This window comes from Phaseolus vulgaris, chromosome 6, assembly GCF_051622355.1.
Source record: "Phaseolus vulgaris cultivar YP4 chromosome 6, ASM5162235v1, whole genome shotgun sequence".
Classification (NCBI taxonomy): Eukaryota; Viridiplantae; Streptophyta; class Magnoliopsida; order Fabales; family Fabaceae; genus Phaseolus; species Phaseolus vulgaris.
This window is the reverse complement of record NC_143503.1, coordinates 36,097,773-36,122,034: the sequence shown is the minus strand read 5'-3', so window position 1 is coordinate 36,122,034 and position 24,262 is coordinate 36,097,773. Positions and strand designations below refer to the sequence as shown.

General features: G+C 31.7%; 4 protein-coding genes across 6 annotated transcripts; 3 read left to right on the top strand and 1 right to left on the bottom strand.

The window, feature by feature from the left end:
* Positions 1-369: 369 nt before the first annotated feature.
* Positions 370-4,288, top strand: LOC137832713 (squalene monooxygenase SE1). Of its 2 annotated transcripts, XM_068641022.2 has the most exons (9): positions 370-470; positions 595-861; positions 1,450-1,561; positions 1,829-2,003; positions 2,094-2,262; positions 2,530-2,751; positions 2,844-3,119; positions 3,447-3,725; positions 3,908-4,288. In XM_068641022.2, the coding sequence occupies exons 2-9, from the start codon at positions 616-618 to the stop codon at positions 4,019-4,021; spliced, it is 1,593 nt and encodes a 530-aa protein (XP_068497123.2). In that variant the 5' UTR covers positions 370-470; positions 595-615; the 3' UTR covers positions 4,022-4,288. The 2 variants fall into 2 exon arrangements, with proteins under 2 accessions (XP_068497123.2, XP_068497122.2); XM_068641021.2 differs by lacking the exon at positions 370-470 and having other exon boundaries at positions 478-861.
* A 1,251-nt stretch (positions 4,289-5,539) lies between these two features.
* LOC137832712 (G patch domain protein) lies at positions 5,540-9,312 on the top strand. Of its 2 annotated transcripts, none has more exons than XM_068641020.2 (4): positions 5,540-5,798; positions 6,291-6,467; positions 8,201-8,591; positions 8,696-9,312. In XM_068641020.2, the coding sequence occupies exons 2-4, from the start codon at positions 6,299-6,301 to the stop codon at positions 9,012-9,014; spliced, it is 879 nt and encodes a 292-aa protein (XP_068497121.2). In that variant the 5' UTR covers positions 5,540-5,798; positions 6,291-6,298; the 3' UTR covers positions 9,015-9,312. The 2 variants fall into 2 exon arrangements, with proteins under 2 accessions (XP_068497121.2, XP_090159384.1); XM_090303258.1 differs by having other exon boundaries at positions 5,553-5,798; positions 6,291-6,448.
* Positions 9,313-10,780: 1,468 nt separating this feature from the next.
* On the bottom strand, positions 10,781-14,648 carry LOC137832711 (DUF21 domain-containing protein At2g14520). The gene is made up of 11 exons (XM_068641017.2): positions 13,930-14,648; positions 13,462-13,538; positions 13,286-13,369; positions 12,884-12,997; positions 12,677-12,763; positions 12,284-12,423; positions 12,106-12,193; positions 11,848-11,921; positions 11,645-11,769; positions 11,204-11,469; positions 10,781-11,139 (listed from the first exon to the last, which is right to left on the bottom strand). The coding sequence occupies exons 1-11, from the start codon at positions 14,105-14,107 to the stop codon at positions 11,095-11,097; spliced, it is 1,278 nt and encodes a 425-aa protein (XP_068497118.2). The 5' UTR covers positions 14,108-14,648; the 3' UTR covers positions 10,781-11,094.
* A 3,891-nt stretch (positions 14,649-18,539) lies between these two features.
* On the top strand, positions 18,540-24,194 carry LOC137832709 (putative pectin methylesterase CGR3). The gene is made up of 7 exons (XM_068641015.2): positions 18,540-18,679; positions 19,528-19,668; positions 19,920-19,959; positions 20,833-20,874; positions 22,144-22,518; positions 22,783-22,838; positions 23,729-24,194. The coding sequence occupies exons 2-7, from the start codon at positions 19,546-19,548 to the stop codon at positions 23,879-23,881; spliced, it is 789 nt and encodes a 262-aa protein (XP_068497116.1). The 5' UTR covers positions 18,540-18,679; positions 19,528-19,545; the 3' UTR covers positions 23,882-24,194.
* Positions 24,195-24,262: the final 68 nt, after the last annotated feature.

Here is a 24,262-nt window from a genome sequence, read left to right as displayed (position 1 = left end):
AAAATGGGTAAAAAAAATTATTCACGTAATAGGTAAAGTTGTTAATGTTAAACACTATTTTCATAAATAGAATACCTGAAATTTAAGATTTGTGTATTTTTTAGACGGTTTATTAATTAAATTAATTTTACTCTAAAACAAACAACTCAATGTTTTTTTAAATTATTTCAATATTATAATTAGTTTAACTATTTATTAATTATTTTGTCATTCAAAAACCATTTGTCAATGTAAAAGGTATTAAAAATTATGTTATCAATTATTTTCTATCAATAATATTAAAAGTTTTCCTTAAAAATAAGATATTATTTAGTGTAAAAATTAAATAGTTGATGATTATATGAACCTCTACAGTGTTCATTATTTTTTCTCTGTTTTAAGAATTGTTTGAAGATTTTCTGAACTTGCAAGATAAAATGAGATGAAGAAGTGATTGCACCTGTAATAAGTAGAAAGGGAAAGAGAAGAAGGTAGGTTAGTTTGCATTTAAGTTGGGCAGTTATAACATGTCAAACTTCACTTGGAAAGTCCACACTTAGTTCCATCATCATCATCATCATCACCCTTTTCATTTATCTTTGCTTTACTTTTCAGGCTTTGTTCGATCTATTGAAGATGGATTTTGAATACATTTTGGGAGGAATTACAGCTTCTACTATGGTGCTTCTATTTGTTCTATTCAGTTCTGCATCAAAGAAGGAGGCCAAAGATTTAGCACATGCAGAAAATAATGGAGGCACTATGATAACAACGACAACATCAGAAAATGGAAACCAACATCAAGAAATTTCACCAACCATGGACATCATCATTGTCGGTGCTGGGGTTGCTGGTGCAGCCCTTGCTTGCACACTTGGCAAGGTAGAACAAAGTGGAAACCTTTTCTTTTCATCTGTGTAATGTCTTTTGCAGATATGTTTTGATTCACACACATATATATATAATAATAACAATAATGAAGTTACAAGACATGTTTATATAGGTTTCATAGAACATTTATGCTAAAGATTAATATCTCATTTTTTTCCTTCAACCAGAAAAAAAAAAAGTTCAAAAACTGAAAAGTTGTCTTCCTCTGAACGTTCTTAGAACAACACCACAAAATATATATGTAATGAGATTCATATTCTTTGCAGACATCCACTAGATATTAGATATTACATTTTTCATAAATGGGTGCAAACCTCATCTTATAAATCGATTTTATGAGGTTGAGTTAGATTTAAAGTCCATTTCTTAAGATCTATAGTACCACTCGCTTTCTGGTTGTTATCAGATCACATAATATATATTTTCACGCACGAGTTTATAGCTTCGGCGTAAGATATTTATAGTTGAGCTTTTAAGTTCTTGCTATTTTCAGGATGGCGTAAAAGCTTTTTGCATAATGAATTAAGTAGTCATTGCTGTAAAAGGATGAATGATGTTGATATATGGTCCTTGTTTCAGGAAGGAAGGCGAGTGCATGTTATTGAAAGGGACTTGACTGAACCAGACAGGATTGTGGGGGAATTGCTACAACCTGGAGGTTATCTCAAGCTAATTGAGTTGGATCTCCAAGGTAAGCGAGTATCATGATTTGAGTCGATTAGAGATTAAAACATTTTATAGTATATAAGTGAATGTAAATTTCATCTTATAGATCGATTTTATGAGATTGGGTTAAATTTAAAATCTATTCTTAATAATACAAATACAAAGTATAGATGAATGGAAAATTGTGGAGAATTGTTGTAATCAATCGATTTTAGGTATAAAGAACTCCATTTTCCTCTGCTGTTCAAATTCAATACTCTTATTAACTGATGAATGTTGTGAGTTGTTGCAGATTGTGTGGGTGAGATTGATTCTCAGCAAGTCTTTGGGTATGCTCTTTACAAAGATGGGAAAAATACCAAGCTTTCTTATCCCTTGGAAAAGTTTGACTCTGATGTTTCTGGAAGAAGCTTTCACAATGGCCGATTCATACAGAGACTGCGTGAAAAGGCTTCAACTCTTCCAAAGTATACAAACTTTTACCATCTTTTAAGGAAAATGTTTCTGAAAAGGATTTTTTTTCCTTTGCATGCTCAAATTGTTGGAAATCTGTGCAGTGTAAAATTAGAACAAGGGACTGTGACATCTCTGGTAGAAGAAAATGGAGTCATCAAAGGGGTAAACTACAAAAGCAGGAGTGGACAAGAGCTCACAGCTAAGGCTCCCCTCACTATAGTATGTGATGGTTGTTTTTCCAACTTGAGACGTTCTCTCTGCAACCCAAAGGTAAACATCCTAAGTTTTTCTCTTTCTTTATCATATCACTTACCAAAGTATTAATTAGTTTTTATCAATGATCAATCTTCATTGAAGAACTTCTCTTGGTACACACTGTGTCTATTCTGTTATTTTTAAGGTAATTGTACTAAGATAGACACTGTATCTTATATGCGAAACATTTATCTGCATCACTAGTAATGGCTTAGAATTATTTAAGAGTATGTTTTCTACTTAACTTATATTGCACTGAAGTGGGTTTATTTATTTATGCAGGTTGATGTAGCATCTCATTTTGTTGGTCTGGTCCTAGAGAACTGCAATCTTCCATATGCCAACCATGGACACGTTATCTTGGGTGATCCTTCTCCCATTTTGTTTTATCCCATAAGTAGCACCGAGATTCGGTGTCTGGTTGATGTGCCTGCAGGCGAAAAATTACCTTCCCTTGGTAATGGTGACATGGCTCGTTATTTGAAAACAGTAGTAGCTCCACAGGTACAAAGAAGTATCCTAATCTTTGGCTTGACATAACATTCTAAATTATCAATGAACATATTCTTCAACTAACAACAATTTCTGTGTTTCAGGTTCCCCCAGAGTTGCATGCTTCTTTTATAGCAGCAGTTGACAAAGGAAACATAAGATGCATGCCAAACAGAAGCATGCCTGCATCTCCATATCCCACACCTGGTGCTCTTCTCATGGGAGATGCCTTCAACATGCGTCACCCTTTAACTGGAGGAGGAATGACTGTGGCTTTGTCTGACATTGTTTTGCTAAGGAACCTTCTTAGACCCCTCCATGATCTGCATGATGCTAATGCTCTTTGCAAATATCTTGAATCATTCTACACCCTACGCAAGGTTAACATTCATTACTCAAAGCATAGTAGTCATGTATATACAGTTTCACATCATCAGCAAATCAGAAATCAATTTTAATACATACCACTCTAATAATAGTTATTATTAAAGTCAACAAACTCCTCATATATGATGATTCCTGACTAGTTAATGTGTAGTAAAAGGTCTATGCAGGTATACACTTCCACCTAAATGATTAAGCTTCTTTTAGTTCATAGTGAATAATAACAACAGTTAAATTTTCTTTTAATCAAATACCCTTGTCATGTTCTGTCAGTAGTATTGGTTTGAGAAAATGTGATAGGTTATTCTGGATTATGTTTGCAGCCAATGGCATCTACAATAAACACATTAGCAGGGGCATTATACAAGGTGTTTTGTGCATCCCCTGACCCAGCTAGAAAGGAAATGCGCCAAGCTTGTTTTGATTATTTAAGCCTTGGAGGTGTTTTCTCAGATGGACCAATATCTCTACTCTCAGGCCTAAATCCTCGTCCATTAAGCTTGGTTCTCCACTTCTTTGCTGTGGCTATATACGGTGTTGCTCGCTTACTCATACCATTTCCTTCTCCAAAACGCATGTGGATTGGAGCTAGATTGATTTCCGTGAGTACCTTTTGCATTTCTTAATGGTTAAACATGCACCATCTTTCTCATATCAACCATAATCTTTGCTGCAACATTATCATATTCCAAATCATGACCAATTCTTGCATCAGTAGAATGTTTAATATATGGTACATTAAAAACTTGTGATTTTGAACCAATTTTGTTGTTGAGATTTTCAGGGTGCCTCTGCTATCATTTTCCCCATTATCAGGGCTGAAGGAATTAGACAAATGTTCTTCCCGGTGACTGTGCCAGCATATTACAGAACACCTCCTACCAATTTGAATGATTAAATATACATCTTGGAGAAAAGACATGCATGAACACATAACCTGTGTTTGCATTCTATGTATCTGTGATTACACCTACTAAGAAGGAAAAATAAGTGAGCCTAGAGGAGAATTGTAGTATAGAAGGCTCCATATATTGGTTTTGTCTGTCTGCAATATGCATATTTTGTCTGGATACAATTTTTAAACGTATCGTGTCTACCTCATACAAAAACTAAATGTCAAATCAAGTCCAAATAAGATCAAGTCGAATGACTGTTTCTTCCTGCACCTCCATATCTTCTTCTGGTATGTCCTTACACCCATGAAAATATATTTTTATCCTTCTTGTGCCACCTCCATATAATAACTTCTAGATTATGTAATCTGGAAACGTCATTTGAAAAAAGACTTCTGGATTACATAATCCGGAAGTTAAAAAAGACTTCCGGATTATGTAATCCGTAAAGTAATCCTGCATATGAAAAAAAGACTTCTGGATTATATAATCCAGAAACTAATTACAAATTTGAAAAATGACTTTCGGATTATGTAATCCAGAATATTATAGAAGGGCATTTTTGAAAATACAAAAATCTATGAAGGTGAAAGAAGAAGGTATGAAGGTGCAGGAATCGAATTCTGTCCAAATCAGATTGAATCGAAACCACCCAAAACTTTTAATTGATAAGTGATAATATTATTAATAGAAGTTATACATATATATACTAATTGATGAGAAATAATATCAATGATTTTTTTTAAAAAATCAATCACGACACAAGGATATTAAATTTTAAAGTATGATCATTTTTTCTTCAAAATCATGTTTTTTTTACATAGATTTGTTGGAAGTCATGTTAAGAATATAATAAAACGCATAGCCATTAACAATTAGTTAAATTTTAGCAGAAAATAAATATATGACACAACTAAGTCTAACAGTTTGTTGTTTATCAAGTATTTGTAAATATAGGTGAAGCATAAAATTATACTAATTAAACAATACAAAGATAAGATTATTTTAACAATAGTAAAATTATAAATTAAAATATAAAATTACACATACTAAAAAACTCCTATTAATGCAATGTTATTTTAATAGTAAATTATAAATATTCCATAATACTAAGTATTATTAATTGAATAAAATTGAGTTTTAATTAATTTTTATATTTTAGGAAAGTGTTACTTGTAAAAATGACCAAAAAAAAGTTGGTAAGTTTATAGTAAATTTGGGAGTATTACATTCATATTTTCATTTTCTTACAAATAATTTAAAAATATACATTTTTATATCTCTATCCTTAAATTAATTTTTAAAAATGTTCAATGGTTAGAAAATAATTTAATATCACATTTTTTTCTGGATATTTAAAATATAATTTATATCTATTTATCATAAATTTAATAATAATATAATTTATATACAAAAATATTTGTTATTATACATTTTAATCACATAAAATTAACTATTTATTTTGTACAAAGTTAAATACTAATTTTAATTAAATAAGAAAAGTATATATTTAACCCCAACTCAGCTGAGGATAGAGAATAGAATCTGGTTGTGATTGACAGCTACACCAACACAACACAAAATTCCATCGCCTCTCTCTCTCTCTTCTCCTCCTCTCTCTCTCTCTCTCTCTCTCATCGCCTTCGACAAGACAGGGATCCCCACTTGGAGAGCACCGCCGTCAATGATTGAAGAGAAACTTCGGTGACGGAGCTCGCCACTGCCACCACCAACGTTTCAATTGGTCACCCTGCACTGCAACCCTCTTTCAACTAAAAATCGGTACTTTCTGCTGCATCCATCATCATCTATTTAACTGTGCTCCTTGTTTCGTTTTATTGAAATCCCATCGTTTACATTTTTTGTGCGTTTTAGGGATTTAACGATTTGATCGTTACTTTTTTATGCCATAAAGTTTCTCTGGGATTGGGAATTTGTGATTCAATTTGAAATTCAGAAAGTTTTTGGCACGGTTTTTTACTCAACAAGTTCAAGCGTTGAAAAAAAAACTTAATGGTGTGGTTGTGACCACATGATTTTAGGTTATTTGATTGATTTGTGCATTGAGAAGGTCTTGGGAACTTAACGATGTCTGTAATATGTGAAATCATAGTTTTGTTTTTGCCTTTTTGCTGCATATTTTGTCTCTTTCCCCTTCCCAACTCAAAGCAGTACAGCATCCTGGAGTTGTTTCATTGTTTTATTTAAGGTTGTGTATTCAATTAAAGTCTCATTTCTTTTGTTTTTTGTTTTGTTTTTGGGTAATATGGCCAGACACTGAAATGGATTTGGAGACTGAAAACAGATTAGCTGCTATCCTTATGAGGGAAGCAGCAGAATTACGGCGGCAGTCTGCAAGGGAAGGTGTTCTGGCTTATCTTCGAAAGCCTGACGTACGGACTCGGCCAAATTCGCGATTCCTCACTGCTACTGTACGTGGAGTTCAACAAGGTTATTTTTAGTCATATATTTTAGACTGAGCTTCATTACCATTGCCCTATATTGGCTTGAGTTTTATGGCTGTGCTTCTGAGAAAAGTTGTCAGATTGTGTTGGAATTAGGAAATGATATTTATGTTTCTGTTTCACTGTTTGATGATTGTATCAATAACCTGTCTTTCAATTGATTTTTTTGAGTGCTGTGTATACCCATGAGTTCAAAACAATTCTTATTCAACTTTAATTTTGGGGTGGGGGGTGGGGGGAGGGTGGTTAGGAAGTAGATGGAGGGAAACAACTTACTGTTTCTAGTGGTGACTTGTGGTGGAAGGCTTAAATTCCTTCATATAAGCACACCATTGCAGCCTATGCTGCCACTAGCAACAAATTGCCTATGGCGGTTGGCAAAAAATCTGCCATGTTTCCATGGCACCACCATTTAAGAAGAATGCCCATGGTTTATATGGGAATTGGACATGCAGATTTGTTAGAGATTAGGATAGGTGCGTGTGGAAGTTGATTTTTTGGAAGGAAAGGGAAGAGAGGAAATGTTTTATTTCTAATAAATATTCTTTAATTTGCTAATCTAAAAAAAATGAAAGATTTGCGTAAACTTTAGAGGCTAAAGGATGATTATGTGGAGGACATTAGGAGGCTGTCTGGTCAGTGAGTAGTGCAGATAATTTTCGGCAGGAAATATTACTGCATGGCATTTTGGAACTAGGAAATGCAATTGGAGAAAGAAGAATGTGGTGAACACTTTTAAGATAGTGAACATGGTATGGGTTTTTTTGGAGAATTGTTTTATTGAAAAGAAATTGTTCGAGAGAAATAAGAGAAGTCACAAAAACAGTGGCAAGGTAATGGTGGAGCTGTAGATGTCATCTTTAGCTGCCTCATTATCATACTTACTAATACATTATAATAATATGTCTTGGGGATAATCAAAACTATTAGAATATAAAGTGTAAAGAGAGCCGTGCAAATTATGTAAAAGTTATTGTTAGCATTGGCTGACTCCATATATTCTCCTTTTTCTTTGCATGAACAAATAAGAAAAATAGAAAAGAATGCAATAATACCCAATATTGTTCCTTTGCTGGGTGTTAAAAGGTGCATGAAAAATAAACGAGAAAAAATCATTTACAGAATTAGTATATCACCACTCATCTATCCATATTTTTTTGGTTACACTTCATCCATCCATATTGTGTCTAAGATTTAGTTTCGAGTTTTTATTTAGTATAGTTCTTTAAGATAAAGATTTAATGACATGTTCTTCTTACTTTGTTGAAATAGTGCAGTTTTTTGGCTAACAAAGTTTTAGGTGAATCGTATATTGGACAAAGTTGTTAAATAACCATTACAGCATTGCCATAGCATTTTTTTACCCTTCCACCATAAGCAATTTGTAAACAGAGGTCCTCAATGGTGGTACCATCGGCTACATTGACAACCTCAATGTTTATATGGCAGAATTATGGCCTTCTGCCATCTATCATTCATAACCTTGATCAAAGGGTATGCCTCAAGTTGTGACTAGCATGACACTGGGTCTCATGAGTCATGACTACTTTACCCTAGATGAATACTGAAATTACTTTCATTTCTTTTAAGCGTTTGTGACAGACAAATCACCCTCCTCCTCCTCCTCTGTTGCTAAATGTTTTACATCTAATATTATGTGTACATGACCTGATAGTTTATTAGTAATCATATTGAATTTCTTTTGGTGTTCTCTACCAGCAAATCGAGTAGTGGAAGTGAATGAGATGTGGCGATTGCGGCACAAAGAACTGGAGCTTGATAAACGGATTAAAGAAAAATCAATTGATAAAAAAAGCAAAGATAGAAGTCATAGGGATGATAACTCATCAAGATGCACGGGAAGACATGCCGATAACAACACTAGAGCCTCTGCCTCACGTTCAAATAATAGAGAATATGGGCTGGATAAAAATGATAAAAGCAGCAGTGACAGAAGTCACAAGGATGATAACTCATCAAGAAGCCCAGGAAGAGATGCTGTAGTGGATAAAAGCCCTAGTTTCTATACTTCATGCTCTAGTGAAAGAGAGCATGAGCATGGTGTGGAAGGTTTAAAGGATGAAGAGCTTGAAGAGTTTCTGCACTCAAGGTATTATTTGTCTCTTATGCCTTTTGTTGTTTTATGTGTGTGCATACTCTAGTATAATATCTCTGATTTTTTTTAGAACTAAAGAAACTCCATTTTGGTATTAGGACCAAACGAGGCAGAGGTGCTGTTGGCCCAAGGATGGATGAGACTGGACCTTACCTTCCTCCTGATGCAGATGGGGACCCTGGTACTAGTCCGAATGCAAGGCATCACCGTGTTATTTTTGGTCCGGAGAAGCCCTTGTCATTGGGATCATATGAATCTTCTTATGAGGAGGAGCTCCATGAAGAAAGGCGGAAAAAGAGTAAAAGGTCTCACTCTAGGAGCTCGGACAAGGAGCATTCTAAGAGGCGCAAGTCCAAAGATAAATCTAAGCATAAGAAAAAGAAAAGGGAGGAGAAAAGAAGTAAACATCATCACTAAGGCTCTTATGTAACTTGATGTTTTCAGACGAAGGATATAGTCAATTTGGATGAAACTCGTGTTTGTACTTAGCGCATATGATTTTCTGTAACATGAAATGCAAATCTAACTAGCTTGGCCACAGAAAAGGTTACTTAGACAACCATCAAACATTTTAAACTTCAGCTTGGGGCGTAGGTTTCTTAGTCCCTCATCAATTGCTTGTCTTGACCTCAGTAGCTTGTTTGGAGCAATTCACCTTGTGTTTCATCATCATCCGGTCAATATCAGTGTCATGAATATCATGGACATTTTCCTATATCCGTGTCATTATAAACATTATATATTATCTTCATCAACCTCTTTAAAATTACAGCACCACTCACTTCATTGTTGGCATTCATTCCATACCATCATGGGTCATGGAATTTTCCCAAAATGTCAAACCAGAAATTATGTAACATGTAGAAGATTCAATGATGGCCCTTGTTTAAGTGTATGATGGCACCAATATCAACTTTTGTTGTGGATTACCCTATGTAGAAAATTATTTTTGCACTTACACCAAAGGAGTAAATTTCTTTTCAATATACTCCCTGGAAAAAAAAGCTCCCTAGTCCATCAAGACTAAAATTGAAATGTCATCATTGTATTGAAATTGTTGATGACATTTCAAGGTTTAGTCATGGTCTTATTAGGCTTCCAATACTATTAAAATTATTTGTTAATATTAAGTACTTGATAAGTAACCCTATGGAGTAAAGGGGATCATATGCAGATTTGTAAGCGCTTTATTTGATTTTTCTTATTTATTTATTTTGTTTGTTTTTAACATTACTTACTTTATAGAGTAATTTAATAAATCAAATGATTATAAATAACATATTTTTTTTTAAGTTTTAATACCTCGGACTTCAACTTTTAGTTTTTATTGTATTTTTTATTTTTTAATAAATTGGACTTCCTTGAGAAATTTTTAAATTATTGCATTCAACTTTTAGTTTTAAAAATTACATTCTTCTATTTTAATATTAATATTTTAATTTTTAAAGACGTGTTTCATTGTCCTTTGGTACATGTTTTCTAATTTATTTTATTTTAAAAAATTGAATTCAACTATTGTAATCAATACATTGATATTTACAATTAGTAATCCATTTTGATTACAGAAGCAATGGAAAACGTGAGGCCTGGTACTAATAATAATAATACAAACAAAAGGAGAAGACAAATGCATTTCAATAATTTTAAGATACTATAATTATTTTAGAAATAGTAGTTTTACCCAAGTTTCAACAATCTTACATTTTGATTAAGGCACGTTATACCATGCCATAGATTCATGATAAAGGTCAAAATTAAAGATACTTTAAATCATTTTCATTTTCAAAATACAAATCAAGATTACATCTATATATAACAGACACTATAACATATGACAGACACTAATACAATACAATAAGAATACAAAAATAAATATAATTTTTAAAATATAAAATTATATAAATTGATAATAAATATTTATATATAAATATATTTTAGTATTTTTTTTTTAAGAAAAACATATTTTTATGATTGATTAAAAAAATTTATTCATTACTTTTATAATAATTATAATTATAAATTTATTGTAAATTTTTTATACAATAAATTTAAAATTTTAAAAAATTAATATATTTTTCTTTTCTAAAATTATATTAAAATTGTCAAACATAAAGTCGGAAAGATAAACATCAAACATAAACATGTGTTCACACACTAACACAATATTTAATAGAGTCCGAATCTTATAGGAGTAAACAGTTTAAATAGTGTGTGCACAATTGAATTATTGTACCTCAAATCAATGCATTTGTTGTCATTCTCCACTGTCTTACAACAAAATACGATGATGTTGATACACATAACATCAAGAAAAAGAAAAATAATTTTGATGTAAACGTATTAACAAAAATAGATTCTACCATGGATGAGGGCTTGTCCCGTTCTAATCACATTAACTGTTCATCCCCCAACAGTTCTTCTGATTATCTAATGTAATCATCTACGAATCTAAGATGAGTATGTGAAATTAAGGTGAGAGACTGTAGAAAGATCATTGTCATGAATCTTCAAAGTGATGATCGGTCTCATCAAAGATCTCCTCCTGCAAAGAAATATTGATGTTAATAAAAGATTCAAAGGAAATAAAATCTTAATGAACTTGGTACCTGTAAAAGTTCTTCAATGACATCTTCCATGGTAATAATTCCAACAGCTTCTTCTTTTTCTGGCAGCGTTGGAAGTGTATTTCCATCTATTTCCAAAATATCTGAGTACATATTTTTTGACCATTTTCTGCTCCTGGAGCCACCCCTGTTGGAATTATTTGAGTTTGGAAAGCTCTTCCACTTTTGGAGTGATCTCTTGTTTTTCAACATATTATTATTCTCTTGGGGGGTCTTCTCCCCATCAATGTCTACCTTCACATCTCTCACTGAGCTCGTTTCACATGCATTACAGAGAAAGGGAGCATTGATTATGATGTGAAAGAAATTCTCAATTTGAAACAGAATGAAAACGAATTGTTCACATTAAGCATTAGATAATCACTGATTGTAATCTCATTGTGCATAGATAAATTGTTCAACCCAATTTGAGCATGTGATTACCATTGGCATGATTGTTGGACGAGTGTTGACCTGTCTTGTCAGTGTGTCTGATAACAACAGCCATGTGGCTATGGCCCTTCTGGAACTCGTTCAAAATATCATACAGTGGCATCGTTTCTGGAACCCTGTTATTATATGTAATGTAATTTCAGTGGTAGTTGTAATGTGTCTTCCTTAAAACTTGCAAAGCATAAAGAGAATACCTTGGGATTCTCCTTATTGTCACACTTTTCACCGATAACCCTTCTTCTGGGTCAATTCTCAGTAAATTCTTGACCTGAAAGTAAGATGTTTGCATGCTCAAAGTTAAAGCACATGCAATGAATCTTAATAAGTTTGTAATAATCTTCTTGGAAACAAAATTAACAGATTGAAGCTCACAGAAATTGGTGCAAATTTCTCATAACGGAAAATGACTGTTTAATGATGGATTGAAGAAAAACAAGAGACCCGATTCATACCAAGATAAGTCCAATAATGTTTGCAGTCTCCTCGTAGTAGACAGGGACTCTGCTATGCCCTTTCTCCAATATTAGATTCATCAATTCCCTGCTTAAAACAAGCATTGGGTTTGATGATAAAACAAGCGTAAGATACATAAGGTAGTTTTCAGTTCATAACTTTTTGAGTCACATTTACCTATCAAGCTTTGAATTAATATCAACAGAAAATATTTCTCTTATGGGAGTCATGGCATCACTGGCTGTCTTCTCAGAGAGTTCAAGTGCTCCAGCAATGATTGTTGTTTCATCATGTGTCAGTTCTCCACCTTTTCCAGCCTAATATAATAAAATTCATCATGAACAACAACATAAAGAAGGAAGCATGAGTGTCCAAGTGAAAGGGTCTAAATACATAGCCACAAAAGAATATAGGAATAATCCTTACTGACATTATTCACAGTATTGGAAGTAAATTGCAGCATACTAATGAAGTAACAAGATAAGCACAGAAAATTACAAGCCTTCAACTTCAAGAGAATACAATGAATAGATGCATGCTCAATCCAAAACATCAAAAAGGCTCTGATACCTCATTTCCATGCAGATTTACAAGTGTTTTCAACTCAGCTCTACGGAAAAGTGCTTCATGTCGATGCCCAAGCAAATAGTCCAACAACTGGAGAGCCAAATTAAGGGAACAAAAGAAAGCCAAGAAAATCAATTATTAACCAATTAAATTGGATCCATGTTTACTCGAACAAAACTAACTAAAAAAGTACTAACAATTGTATGTCACCTTGCTAATTGGATAGGCAACAGGAAAGCATATCCATACAAGGACACGGACAAATGGAGCCACTGTTGCACCAATCGCTAATCCATACCGAGAACAAATTGATTGTGGTATAATCTACATACAGGTCAACACATGTCAGAACAATTTTACACTGCAAGAAGAGTAGCTAAGTCCAAAGATATTCTTAAGATAGTTATATGTTAGTGAATATTGCTATTAAATGCAGCATTCTAGGAGTTGCCACATAGTAAGTCCGATTTACAAATCAAAACATCAACTACTTCTAATGATCTGGTCTGAATTATTTCAACTGATGAAGTAATCATAATTCAACACGAGCTTCTGACTTTCCCAACCAGATGCATGTGTTATGTGTAACATATAAGGAGAAAACTTTCTCACCTCACCAAACAGGAGAATTAATGTTACTGAAATCAGGACAGCACCCCATGCAACAACTAGACTATCAAGAAAGATAGGAAGTGCCTGACAAAAGTAACACCCATATCCCATATTAGCGGAATCTTTTGGCATAACCATTTGATTAAATACACACTAACACATGATTTTAGTTCTACCTCCATGGCTGCAGCGTTGCAAATTAGAAGGGTGCAAAGCAACAAATGTTGATTTCTGACAACAGGCAATATCTTCGCTGTAAAGACAAAAAAAACACAAGTTAAAACAGCTCTGGATTCAATAATAACCTCCTTAAGAATGTTCATTTCTATTTCTTCAGTGATAAAGCTTTCACAGATTAGGAATGATTCTCAGTATTCGAGTAGCTTAGTAAGGGAAAGACTTAATTATTATTAAAACTACAAATCACCAAACACCCTTGACTTAATTTTCTGCCCTGCTTACTGTTCCTCCTTCCCAATATTTAAGTGTCACTTAAAGAAAGCTGATTAAACCGACCTTGTTTCAATAGGGAAAAACTAAAATTGAAATGTTCTTACTCTGTTTCAAGTAGATGGTTTAAACTTTTTAAGCAATAAACAAAAATCTCGGAACTGATGCATGTTTTGATTATGATGAGAAAATACCGGCATGTTTGCGATCCTGAGTGGTGCCAGACTTGGCAAGAACCTCAAGATCAACAAGACTCAAGGACATGAGTCCTAAAGTGAGCCCTGACATCAATCCAGCAAACAACACAAGCAGCACAATTATCAGTAACCGTATGAAAAACTGAGTTTCACAGCACTTGTATTCCACCGCCATTGGAAAACCACTCTCCAACTGGTTGTCTGTTGTTGAGGACGATGTCCTTGTGTCTCAATCCTAGCAAGAGTTAGAGCAAGAACTCCATCGCTTTAAAGGGTATCCTAGTTATGTTGAAAAGATGGTTTCTTTAATAAATGGAATGCGTAGAAGGTGGAGGAGTGTTGGGTTTGTTTGAGAGTGGTTTTTTCCCAAAGAAGACTGTTGTCAAATGAATGCTAGAGTTGCTCAAACAGAACACTCTATCTGGGTAGGTCGGTGAGAGATCATAGTCATCGAATCGTTATGTAGCTTGCTAAAGAAGGGACCCACCACAGCACAAGTTGGCATTTTAATAAAGGTGCCATGTGTTTTTGAGTTGGATAATGCCCCTTTACTACTCATGCAGACACACACAAACACGAATACGAGATTGTTCCTGCTTCTGATTCTTGTTCTGTTTCCTTTTGGTAAATTAATGTTCCTCGTTCCACTACTTGTTGGAAAGAAGAACATGTATATATAAAGAGAACCGGTGAACAAGACACTTCTAACACTGAAACAGGAAAGAATGGATACTTCTTTCTTTCTTTTGTACGTGTTTCTTTAAAAAGAATGTTTTTTTCTCTACTGAAAATCATGTTTATAATTGTGAAAAATACATATAACTTATTCTAAAGAATTTTTGTGCAGTGATATAAGATCATTTTTGAATAAGTAGTATATATAATTTACATTTTTAATAACTATCTAATAAATCAATTTTAATTTATAACTAGGTGAACTTTTTTTTCTTAATTAAATTTTATAAACTTAGTTATTTTTAATTAATTTAATTAAATTGCAAGTATCTTATAAAATTATATATTTTTAATTCAATTTTTATTAAAAATATTTGCTCAATTTAGTGTTATTTTTTATTTTCATTTATATATTTATATATTTATATATATATTTATATATTTATATATATATGGTTTGACTTTGTTGTTAAATGTAGTCGTTATTTATGTTTTTTATTTTTTATTTTTTTATCCGACATTGACAGTGGGATGAAAGAACTAAAGAATATGCAACAGTGAGATAACAACACAACTAGAAATACTAAATAGATTGGACCTGAGAATATTTTAAAAGGACTCATTTTATATATTGACTCTCCATATAATTATCTAAAAAGTTTCTAAATATAAAATGTAAGTCTTTTTTAAATCGATATTTCCTTAAACCATTTTAAAAGAAATTTCAAAATCCATTCTCCAATAAAATGATGTTAAGAGTACTGTTTTATTACAAAAAATAATATTACTACATTTTTTTAAGATTATATATATATATATATATATACATACATATATGTATATATATATATATTTAAATAAGTGTAAATATTACTTTACTTTTTGTCTTTTTAGATGCAATTACATGAGAAAGAAGAGTTTATTTCACGATAATGTGAATGAAAGATGAGGTAAGATGGAAGAGATTAGAGCCGGAAATTAAATGAAAAATACGAGATGTGCATAATAAAAAAAATTAATTTTTGAATTGGTTAGATAGATTAATATAAACGATGACTGAAAAAATTCTTACCGTCAACTTCTATATCATCTAATGTAGTCTAACAATAAATTCTAAAATTAAATTATTCGATAAAAATATTAAACAATGTAAAAGCTAGAATTTTTCTAAGTAAATTTATCTTTCAACCAAAATATTGTTAATGGTTATTTAATCCTAATAAGTATTTTGGTCGATGAATCTGCTTAAGGATATAAGTTTTGAAAGATGCTTTATTTAATAGGTATGAATTTTTTTATCACATCTCCAATGAAATAACAATAATAAATATATTTATACTTGTATGTTTTAAATATTAATTAATTTTTTTTATAAAAATCACAATAATTATCAAGAATCCAATGTCAAAATGATACATATCTTATTTTCTTCAATATCAAATATCGAGAAAAAAAATTATAATTATATTAATATTAAATGATAATATTAAATAACAATTGGATAAGTATTAAATAATTATAAAAAAACAATAAAAATATTAAATGTGTAATTTATAAATAAATTACAAAATTAAGAACCAAATAAGAGTTAAGATAAATCTTAAATTACCTAATAAATTAAAAATATTTAAATAATTTAAAACGATAATGAAAATGAAAATGAGTAATTAGGACGAATATTTAAACTTAAGTATATATTTATTCTTGTTCTGTATTTAATTTAAAAAGTTAAATATTTTCGATACATACATTTATATTCATACTTGGAACAAATTCAAAGTGATAATTAGACGGATTCATGTTTTTAAGACTTTTTTTTTTTACTTATCCTTCGTTACACTACAAGAAAATCATAGAAAATCATGAAATAAAAATTAATTTTTATAAACCAAAATAATTAGTTGAAATAATAACTAGATTAGAAATCATTTTAGAAACTAAAACAAAATTTGGTTTCTAATTTAGTTTATATTATTGTTAAATAATTTCTATATTGGTATCTAAATTGCTATCAAATTTAGAAATTAAATAATTGGTAGTTAAAACATGAGTTATTAATTACATACCAATTTAAAAACTATTTAACAATAATAGAAACTAATTTAGAAACCAAATTTGTTCTTAGTTTCTAAAATGGTTTCTACTTCAGTTACTATTGCAACTAATTATTTTGGTATTTAAAAATTGGTTTCTATTTCATGATTTTCTTGTAGTGTTAACTCCTTGACTACTACCCCAAGAAAAGAGAAAAGAGGGTAAAAAAAGAAAAAAAAAAATATCCTCTCATAATTAAAACTAATCAAATCACTTGAATACTGAACTCCGATTGGGTGGGAAGAGAAACTCGTAGCATTCAATTTTTTTTATCAATTATTATAAAAAAATAATGTATAATATAATTTTTAAATCGATTAAAATATCAACCATATAATTAGTTTTTATTATTATTCAAAATACATACAATATTAATATATATAAAATTGTAATTCAATACTTAGATTAACAAAAATTACCTTTGTATACCAAGTTATGAATTGTATAAGAATTATAGCTGTGATTATATATATAATTATTCTTTTGCTTCCTATTTAATTTTAGTTGTTCAATCTTGTATTTTCATAATTTAAAAATGTTCAATTTAATTCTATAAAAAATCAATTTAATCATCTAATTTTAATGTTATTGAATCATACAGAAACACTACATTGAATATTTTTCAAAAAGTAGATAACAAAAGAATTATATGTCATTTTGTAGATAATTAGATAGAGATCATGTGATATTTTTTTATTTATTTTTTATTTCAACTCGAATAAATAGAATTTCATGTCTTTTATGATAATGGAAACTTAGATAAAAAAAAACCATTATTAAAAATTAGTCTTCTTGATATTTAAAAAAAAGATAAATCAAATATAAGAAATATAATTTCCTAATTTCAAATTTTTATTTAATAAGGAATTATCTTACATTACACAACATTAATATAGCTCATTTTCTTCTATCCATTTAATGCTTGACCACTCACTTGTGTCTAGAATGTTTTGTTTTTTGTTTTTTGTTTTTACTTTTTTCTAAGTTAAATCGTCCTATTTTATTATTCTATTTTAAAACAAGTTTAGTTTTTTTTTTTTTTAATTTGTGTTAAGTGTAGCATTTGATTTTCCATATTTGTGGAAATAGAAACAACCCATGATATATTTTATAAAAAAATCAAAAGGAAATGTTTTTAAAATGCATTCAAAGTGGGTATTATTTTTATTTGATTAAAATATAATAAAAGTGTATTTCCTTTTTCTTTTTTTATATTATTTAAAAAATTATCCCAACCACACCTCGACACGCAATCAGCTGAAATTCCTTGGAGAGGCCCATTCACATTAACTTTGATCCATTCATTCATTATTAGGACCCAAAATCAACCAACACATTTTTCTGATCTACTATTACACTTATTTCAATTCAATAAAATATCCCAATATTATCTCTTCAGTAACACTTCAAACTTCATTTTCTCTAATAAAAAAATGTCTATCATTTTACCACCAAAAATACAAAATTGATGGTTTAGATTCACTTAAGTGAAAAATCAACGTTTATTCCAGATAGATTACATTTAAAAATTAACTGCATATTTTAAAAATCAGTAAAGTAATTGATAATTTCTTTAAAATAAACTAAAGCGTCATAAATATTTATAAAATAGTTTATACATAAATTTTATTTTGTTTTTTATTTTCCTCTAATTCGAAAAATATCAAATGGAATTTTGGAATATATATATATACCCAAAAAAAGTAAGTTTGGAAAGGTAGTGCAGAGATAACTAACCCAACCCAACAGGGAAATCAATACAGTAATAAATAATGAATAATAAAGCAAAAATTTATTCCAAAAACAAATAAAATAGAATAAAATAGGAATAAGAAGAATATATTAATGCATGAACCCGAATCCACCGCTTTGAGTTGTGAGTCTCTTTCAGTCACAGCACAGAGGAAGAACACACTGCACAGATCTGGGTGGTCACTGAAGGGATCTACCCTCTTTCATTTCTCATCACTATTCTTAGGTAATCCCTTTTCCTAATTTTCCCTTTTCCCCACTTTGCTTTTTCATGCACTCTATGTGCTACAAGATCACACTTTTAATTCTCAACTCAACATTTATCATTTTTCTTTCTTTACTACATTCTCAAGGTATATGACTCACTCAATTCGATCTGTTTCGTACTTGTACTCCATTTTACTTAACCCCTTTTTTGGGTTTAGTTCCACTGGATCGATTTGCTTTTACTTGTTCATCTTTCATTGTTTATATTCTGAAACTGGTGCTGTGTATTTGTGCTTAGGCGTAGAGTATTCAGTCATTGTAAGATTGGAGCTTTTTGGAATCAATTATGTTATGAGTGATGTGTTTGTTAAGTAGGACTAACAACTTCACACGCTTAGTGTTCTATGGGAAGTGATATGAAACTTTTAAAAAAGAGTTTTGCCGTACTGAGTTTGATGGGATTGTTAGGCGAATTTTTCTGTGTGTAACTTTGGTACTTGGCACCGCAGAATATACTGTTTCCTTATGGTCACCGCATTGGTTTAACTGAAAAACTGTAGAGATATGCTGCAAGTGTGTTATATCTTGTATCCTATTAGTAGATGTTGGAGATCCTTATAGACTTGAGATAAGGCCAATTCATAGCATATTACCGGATGCAAAACTCACCTTACAAGTTGGTTTGCAAAGTTGAGATAAAGTTAAAGTTCACTTCTTAAATTCTGTTGGACCACCTATAAATATCTAGTTTCACACACATTATTTATTTCTCAACAAAAGCTGCCCTCTAGCAGCTTAGGCAGCAGATACTTACAATTTTACTTATTTGAAACACACAACCGAGCTTGTTTCTATAACTTGTGGTAGGTCTGAAGGCTCATTATCATGTCAAGGAGGCCAGTAAATCCTTCACGTCGGTTGGCTGATGATGGAAGTATACCATTTGTGGCATCTATCCAGTCTAAATCTCAAAACTCTCCCCTCCTATCTATTGGGCTTGTAATTCTGGTATGTTTTCTTTGAAATATGTATCTTAACATGAAAATAGTCTGATTTCATTTGATTTAAATTGCAATGTTTCTGTTTCTGTTTGATACACCATGTGTGCCCCAATCTGATCCTGCATCTGTGGTATTTTCTACTTCTTCTTCCCCCTGTTCCTAACTCAATATACAGTTTTCTCATTTTACTATATTATATTCGTCACTGCTTGATGTCAACACATTGTATTTAATAAATTGACATTTACAAATTTTCAGGGTGCAATCCTGTTGATTGGTTATTGTTACAGCAGTTCAGGTTTGTACTTTGTCACCAATCTGTTCAGTTGAGTCTGGAGCCCTCATAAAGAAAGAATTATAATAAAATAATTAAAGGATTTTAAATTTTTTGTCCGCTAAATGTTGTGTTTGAAATGTCAAGCTACCTATCAGAGTGAACTTTTTGGATACAGTCTTTTAGACCTGATCACTGTACAACTTCCTAGGGTATATTAAGTTTGGATTGCGACTTTTGGTCATTAAGAAAAATGTGGTCTTATATAAATGTAACTGAAGAAAAAAACGTGGAATATAAATGTAATAAGTTGCTGAAGCAGTAGCAGAGAGCGCTAGAGGAAAAATATGTAGACTTTTGTGGAGGTCATGCTTTAAAAGTAAAAAATTAAGAAAAGTTCTTTGTAAACATTCATATTTGGAAAGAATTTTGAGGTAGCTAAAAGGGCACGCTAGTCAAGTTTAGAAGAGAACACAAATCCTCTTCTGAACTCGGCTAATTTATTGATTTCTTTGAATTTCTATCCACCAGATTTGGTGAATTAGTCAAACTCATTAAGGGAACTGTTTTAATTCCTCTATCACCCTGAAAAATGCAGTGAAGAGCTTTAATGTCGGATAAGTCTTCATTGTAAACCAACCACATACAAGTTAGATCAGCATGTTGATTAATACATATTATACCAGTCTCATGGATCCTAGTCATCCTATCATTGATCATTCAGTCAACTCAAATATGAATTTTAGCGAGAAAATATTTGTATAAAATACAAAGAAAAGTGGCTAACATCACTGTATAAATAAACTAACAAGAAGATATTCTATTTCATGAACTTGCACTTGCTATAAAATTCTATTGATACTGATATTGACTTTGATTTGTTTGGTCACATGGCAGGTGGAGTTAGCAGTGATATCAAAGATTTTAGTAAACTTGAAGGTAAACAAAACTAACCTTATCCTGTTTTATGTTTGAAATTGTTCTGCTCATGTAGAATTTCCCGTGTAAGGCAGCTTAGGAGTGTGTTTATATGAAACTACGGTAAAGAATGTATGAAATGATTCATTTCCTTTAATTTATTTACTCCTTTCTTTGTCTCCTTTTATTTTTCAATTCATTTGTATGTCTCCCTAAAACATGCACATTTTGATTTTTGACCTCGTGGTTTCATCCCATAGCTTGCTCTTTGGTTAAGGGTGGATAGTTTGGTTTAAAACTATAAAGTTGTTGTTTGTTTTCGTATACTTATCGACATACAAGTATAGAACTATAGATAGGATTATCAGATTTTGCATCGTATTTTACCTTCAGATCTTCAATCTATTAATAACTTCTATTGTTTTTTGGAAACATGCTCAATTATCATTTCCTTAAATTTGTATCCATTTTCATGTTCTAAAATCTGTATTGTGAAATTGATAATTGTTTCTATTTTCTGTTTACAAATCTCATCAACTAAAATAGTTTTATTGACCGTGTTTATAATATCTGTGTATGCTCAAACATGAGAAATTGCGACTATTTGGGCTTTACCAAGAATGATTTTGATCAGATCAATACTGGAACTAAAGGCCTTGCAATTTTTGCAGTGGTTGTTCCCAGTAAAGCCAAGCACAGAAATGTGTCTCGTGGTTTGGCTGGCTGGAGTGAGGTGGTGTCTATCATTATAGAGAGAAAAGTGGATAATGTATAAACGTGAGTCTTGTCAGCATTGAGAAAAAAAAACTGTTAGATTTCAAGTGTGAATTTGTCCCACATTATTGAGTAGGAATGAAGCTGAAGAGTAGTATATAAGAAACAAGACCCACATACCCATTGCCTTAAGGTTTTGGGTTGGAAGTGGTGTCTTGACTTTCTTATATGAAATGCTTATGACTCATTGGTGCCAAACCATTTTGGCGTTTTCCCACACAAAAATCAATAAAGAGCAAGTGGCAAGAAATTTTGTTTTTTCCGTTTATTATCCTAAAGATATGAGAAAATAAAGAATTGACTAGTTGATGATACTGTATTATATCTTGTGGCTGGTTTTTACACTTTTACTGGGAACTATACGATACTGGTATCATAATGGGAATGGTAGACATTATCAACATCTTTTTGTTCTATAAGTATGAGCACATTCATTGACATTTAATATATAGAATTGTAGATTTCAAATCTTAAGCAATTCTTTTGAATTTAAACAGCTCAAGTGTTCATATGCAGGTGGTACATCATGCTCATCGGAAGTCCTACAGGCATTGCCCATTTTGAAGAAAGCATATGGAGACAGCATGCATAAGGTTTTGCATGTTGGCCCTGACTCTTGTTCTGTGGTATCTAGTTTGTTCGAAGAAGAGGATACCGAGGCTTGGGGAATAGAACCGTATGAGTTAGATGATGTTGGTGCTAAGTGTAAAAGTCTTGTACACAAGGGCATTGTGCGAGTGGCTGATATAAAGTTTCCTCTACCTTATCGACCAAAGTCATTTTCTCTGGTCCTTGTGTCAGATGCATTGGATTACTTATCTCCAAAATACCTGAATAAAACCCTGCCTGAGTTGGCGAGGGTATCGGCTGATGGTGTTGTTATTTTTGCAGGTACATTGAAACTTAATATAGATCTGGATTTGTCTAAGGCATTTGTTTTGGCATATTTATTTCGCTGATTAGGGTCATATTTGCCAAGACCTAGGCTATTCTAGTCATGATAAACTGATGATCTTACCAGTTTTTTATTGTCTTCAAATCATGCTCTTTTACTTTTATCATTCACAAGACAACAACTCATGTTGGCTGTGATAGAAAATTGAGTATCGATTCACTTCTGATTTTTTTTCTCCTGAATCTCATTTTCATGCATAGGTTATCCAGGTCAGCAGAGAACTAGAGGTGAAGAAGTGGCCAAATTTGGTCGTCCAGTAAGTGACTGTATTTTATTGAACTTGATGCTTTTTTGACAACATAGGAATCTAGGCTAATGACTTATCTTCACCATCAACTTGATTGCAAAATTGCCCATTCTGCATTTTTTTGGGGCACTACATAGGAGAAATCTATATTGGTGCTGGTTAGTTAGTATAAATAACTGGATGGAAAGGTTACAGAAATATTTTTATTAGGACTCAAAAGAAAGTACAGATAGGACATAGAAAATTGTAGTCCTAGATTGAAGTAAAGGAAGCTTGGATAGTAGAAAGAGAGTGATAAATGACTATAATGCATTGGGAAGTCTTGTTGGAGGAATATAAATATGAATTTACGTGACAATTGACATTACGCTCACATTGTTTTTTAAAAAATGAATATGCACCTTGGGAAGTATTAAGTTACTTCATGAATCGCTTTCTTTATATTTGTTAGTGAATAATGACCAAATCATTTTGAGGTTCATAAATAATAATCAGTGTTTTGTTTTTTTTTATCAGTAAGAAAAAATAAATAAATATGTTCCACTTCAGTGATGGACCAACCCTAATACATAGTATAGTGAAGGCATACCACTTACCCTACCAAACCACACCCCAACAGAATGCCTACATCTACCAACCAAACAAACAATCCCAACCAAGCTGTCAAATTAATAAAACATGAATTCGTACCACTTAAAGTCCTTACAAAATCAAGCATCCCTCAACAACACAAAGAAAACAACTCAACCGGCATAAAACAGTCACAAGCTTTTAATAATCAGTGTGGCCAAAACATGGAAAACAAATTATTGGTCAGTGATAGAGTTTTAAAAAGTATTGGCAAAGAACAAAGCATTGTCATTAATTCAGCTTCTCCCCTTCTGGTTCTTTTTATGAAGGCCAAATTGCGCAGCTCGTCTTGGTGGATAAGATTTTTTGTTCAGACTGGTTTAGATGAAAATGAAACTGCTGGAAAGAAGTTTGAACAGGCTTCAGTGAAGAAGGCATACAAGCCAGCATGCCAAGTTTTTCACCTCAAATCTTACCCTTGAAACTTCACTCTCTTGTTTTTGTTCTCCACTTAAGTAATGCTCACAAGCCATGCCGATGAGATGGCCATCTTGAGCACCCGAAGGGTAAAGTTCCATAAATATTCTGTTGAATTATAGTCCCATGGTGACCACATATTTTAGATTCAATTATTATGTATTTTATTGCCAACCCATTGTAAACTATTTTTGTCTTCATAGTGTTCCACATATTTTGTGTTCACAAATTCTCTTTGCTGCTTCGGTAAAGTATGTACCTTTAGGAAACTCACTGATTGACTCATTTATGGCCATTACAGATAATTTTACTTTATTAGCAGAAGCTGTATTATTTCATTCTTCTATAGTATATGACGGGATAACCATATTTGTTTCTCTTTTCAC